A 3927-nucleotide genomic window follows, 5' to 3' on the forward strand; every position below is an offset into this window, starting at 1 on the left:
TACAGTATGGCAGATACAGAACACAGCCACCATCACAGAAAGTTCTAAACAGAGCTGCTTTACAATTTTCCTTGTATTGTTTGTTCTCTCTCAACCTACATCCAATCCCATAAGATCTACCTTCAAAATATGTTCTAACCTCTGGCCACTTCTTGAGGAGTCTAGTCTGGCTCCTGGTTACAACCTATGTGTGATCTTTCAGGCCTGAACACAGGTAATTACAAAGGCTTTACCTGGCAAGCTTCCTGGGGAAAGCTATCCGCCCCACACCTATACACTCGACTTGGGGCACACCAGTACACTGCACTTTCATTTTTGGCTTGTTGCTTTGAGTCCTTCGACATCTGGCAGCTCAGCTGAGCTCTTGACATGCAACTCTCACACAATCACTCTGCTCCAAGTCACAGTCATTTCTGGCTTTCTAACAAACAGGTCTCTCTGCTTCCACCCCTGCCTCCCGCTTCAGTCTAGTCTCCACCCAGAAGCCAGAATGATCCTTTTATTTTGAACTTTCAAATCATGTACTTCTAAACTCAATGTTTTTCTGCCTCAGGGTAAAGTCGAAGTCTTTTCAATGGCTTTTCAGGTACCATGGGGTCTGTCACTGCATATGAGCAGAGGCAGCACGATCCCCTTGTATTTCCTTAAACACACAAAGCACACTTTTATCAGAGGACACTTTTCACCTCCACTGAAGACTACACTACTCCTTCCCTCCTTCAGGTTATCCAATCTGAGGCCATCTTATCTCCCCATTTAAGATATCTCCCTGGCCCCTTCCCTGCTTTTATTATTCTCCACACATTTACATCTGACCTGCCATTCCTTCTGTTTTGTAGCTTAGTCTCACCTTCCCAGTAGAGCCAGAGGAACAGAGGGTTCTTGTCCCTGTTGTTAACACCTGTGTCCTCAGCACTTGAACAGTGCATGGCAGACACCAAGCTTTCAGTAAATAGTTGAATTAATTTATTGTGACTTCTGCTTTTATCCAAATGCTGATGAGCACAAAATTGCCAAACTGCCCTCAGTCAAGGAGTAAGGAAAGAAGTGGTGCTATGAGTATATGACATGGTCCATTTCAGAGTCTGAGAAAGACACATTCTATCTCTCACTGCGAGCCTTGCATTGTTCTTACCTTTGAGCCAAGATCAAACTTGAATTTGCTGATATCGTCCTCTCCTATTTTAGAACCCTCCATCCCTTTGGTCTTCATAGCATTATAAAGGACAGAAGTGATCTTCAATAGTTCTTTCACTGCATACCCATCTGCTTGATAAAGCTTCTTAGTATTGAGTTTTATATGTGCCTTAGTGGCCTATTTTCAGACAAAAAACAAACGAACAAACAAACAGTTTAAGGCCATTTCCACGTAAAATCTAAACCAATTCCCATGTAAGTAATTTGAAAACGTCTCTGCCGACAATTGGGATATAACCTGATCTTATTAAGAGTCAAACTTTCAAGTGACTCATACATTGCAAGTGGGTATATAAATTGATGCAATCTTGATGGAGAGCAATTTAGTAAATGACAACAAAATTACAAATGCACATATCTTTAGACCCAGCAATTCCAATCTTGAGAACTTTTCCTAAGAATATACTCATAAACAAAAATGAAATATGTATAAGGTTATTCATAGGTTATTCATTACAGCATCACTTCAAAGAGCAAAGGTTACAAACCTAAGTGTCTGTTATATAAATTATATACTACTACTCAGGTATTAAGAGAGAATGAAGAAATTCTGTATGTATTTGGAAAGCTCTCCAAAATTAAATGAACACTCTAAACACTGGTGTATAGTATGCCACCGTTTGTGTAAAAAAAAAAAGAATATACATTCTGTTTGCTTATATATGCATACAAAAATTCTGGAAGACATTAAAAATAGTGATTGCTGGGGATGGAACTCAGCTGACGGCAGATAGGATGAGAAGTCATTTTACTCTATATTGTTTCATCATCTAAAAAATTTCTGAACCATGAAACATATTACTTATTCAAAAATAAATAAAATTCTTAACAAATAATGAATTAAAAACAAAATAAAAAAACTTTGCTGGTGAAATGGCTCCACAGAAACCCGGTAATGGAATGGGTTTTAAAACTTGGAAGCAACCCTAACTAGGACTCATCTCTTACTAATGTATTCAATTTTACAACTCCACCTAATAACCGCAAACTAACCAAGAACTGAGCAACTGCTTTAATGAAGAAAACTCGGTCTTGTTCCGTCTCAACATCAGAAGGGATGTCAGTTTGAGGTTCATACCTATGGGAGAGGGAGGGAGGGATAGAGAGAAAAGACACCAGTTAATTAAGTAGAAAGTCCACAAAAGAGAAAGTTGTCAACTAAGAGGCCACTGGATGTGTAACAGGAAGGCCTCTGGGTCCCCAGCTAAGGTACTAAGATTAAGAAAGATTTCAAAAGCAACACAAAATACCAAACATCCAAGGGAACAAAATCCTTTTCTAAGAATAGGTTAAACTGCTTTCAAAAATCAAATTTGGGCTCAATTTTCAAAATTAAATCTCTCTCAGACCTCAAAGTTCAATGAAAATACTCAGAATGATTACTCTGGCTGACAGCCCTTGACCCAGGGCTAACTAGCTAGCTGTGAGAAGCAGCAGAGTTGTTGGAGTCACTTTCTTCGTGTTATTGATGACTCACCTGGGGTCAGCAAAATGCAGTCCTTGGTCTCCTTCTGCAAGCTAACAAGGGTTTTTACATTTTTAAAGAGTTATAAAAACTAAAACACAATGTAGAATATGTGGCAGAGATCTTGTGTAGCCTATAATGTCTAAGATATTTACTATCTCCTTAACAAAAGTTTGCCAATATTGAATGTTAGATATTAGATTTTTCACACAAAATGAAATCTAAATTATTTCTAATCCAATGTACTCGTTAGTGTGTAGGGTGGTCTCTGATGAAGGTGAGGGGGTGAAGAGGAGCTTGGATCCCAATGTCCACTTTCTACTGAGAAACAGTCTTATTTTACCACTGCCTGGTATATTCCTTCTCTTACAGGGTTCTTTAAACTCATCTGATTTTTAACAGGTTACAGCTAAGTTTGTCAAACTCAAATTTTATTGAACTCTTCTTCCTTTTGCTTCACAACAATATCCTGTTTCTAAGTGGCTAATAACTAAACCCAAGTATTCATTCTTTGACCTCAATGAAGTACAATTCCAACCTTTTCACAAGCCAGAGAAGAACTTCGGATACAAGTCCAAAATTTGGTGTACGGAAATTTTCCATAGAAATATGTCGAGGGTATCCCAAGGCTCTCATCATCTCTGTAAAATCTGTCCAAGGAAAAATACAATTCAGTCAGTTTGTTAAACAGCAACAACTTACTAACTTAGATACTTCCTCTACTTTCCCTTCTTATTCCCAATCTACTCGCAGTTTCCAGGACTATTTAACAACTCCCTAAGAGGGAAAGAAAAAAGTAGATAAAAATTAAAATAATCCGCTTCCTGAAAAACATTTAAGTTCAGGAGAAGTGGAAGCTGTTCATTAAAATAATATGGGTTGGTTAGGAATTTATTATTTAATTTTTCAATTACAGTTGACATACAACATTTTAGTTTCAGGTGTACAACACAGTGATTAGACATTTATATACCTTACAAAATGATGACCCAAATAAGTCTACTACCCATCTGATACCATACACAGTTATCACAATATCATTGATTACATTCCCTATGCTGTACTTTACATCTTGGTGACTGTTTTTATAACCGGCAATTTGTACATCTTAATCCATTGCTCTTTTTCATCCATCCCCCCAACCAACACCCCTCCCATCTGGCAACTATCAGAATGTTCTCTGTATCTAAGTTTGTTTCTGTTTTGTTTGTTTAGATTCGATGGCTGTGAATTTAATTTCTCTTTGATATCTCGTTTCTCTCTTC

General features: G+C 37.7%; 1 protein-coding gene across 4 annotated transcripts in view; it reads right to left on the minus strand.

Moving 5' to 3' along the window:
• The window catches only part of CLUAP1 (clusterin associated protein 1), a 31976-nt gene that overhangs the window by 24383 nt on the left and 3666 nt on the right, over nt 1-3927 (minus strand). For 3 of the 4 annotated variants that reach the window (XM_011376521.2, XM_011376518.2, XM_023521200.1), the window contains exons 3-4: nt 2191-2275; nt 1136-1315 (exon numbers count right to left, since the gene is read on the minus strand). In XM_011376521.2, coding sequence (XP_011374823.1) covers nt 1136-1315; nt 2191-2275 — 265 coding nt within the window. Of the gene's footprint in view, nt 1-1135; nt 1316-2190; nt 2276-3200; nt 3343-3927 lie in introns of those variants that run through there. The other variant, XM_011376519.2, reaches the window with a different exon arrangement.

This window comes from Pteropus vampyrus, unplaced genomic scaffold (genome assembly GCF_000151845.1).
Source record: "Pteropus vampyrus isolate Shadow unplaced genomic scaffold, Pvam_2.0 Scaffold300, whole genome shotgun sequence".
In the NCBI taxonomy this organism is placed as follows: domain Eukaryota; kingdom Metazoa; phylum Chordata; class Mammalia; order Chiroptera; family Pteropodidae; genus Pteropus; species Pteropus vampyrus.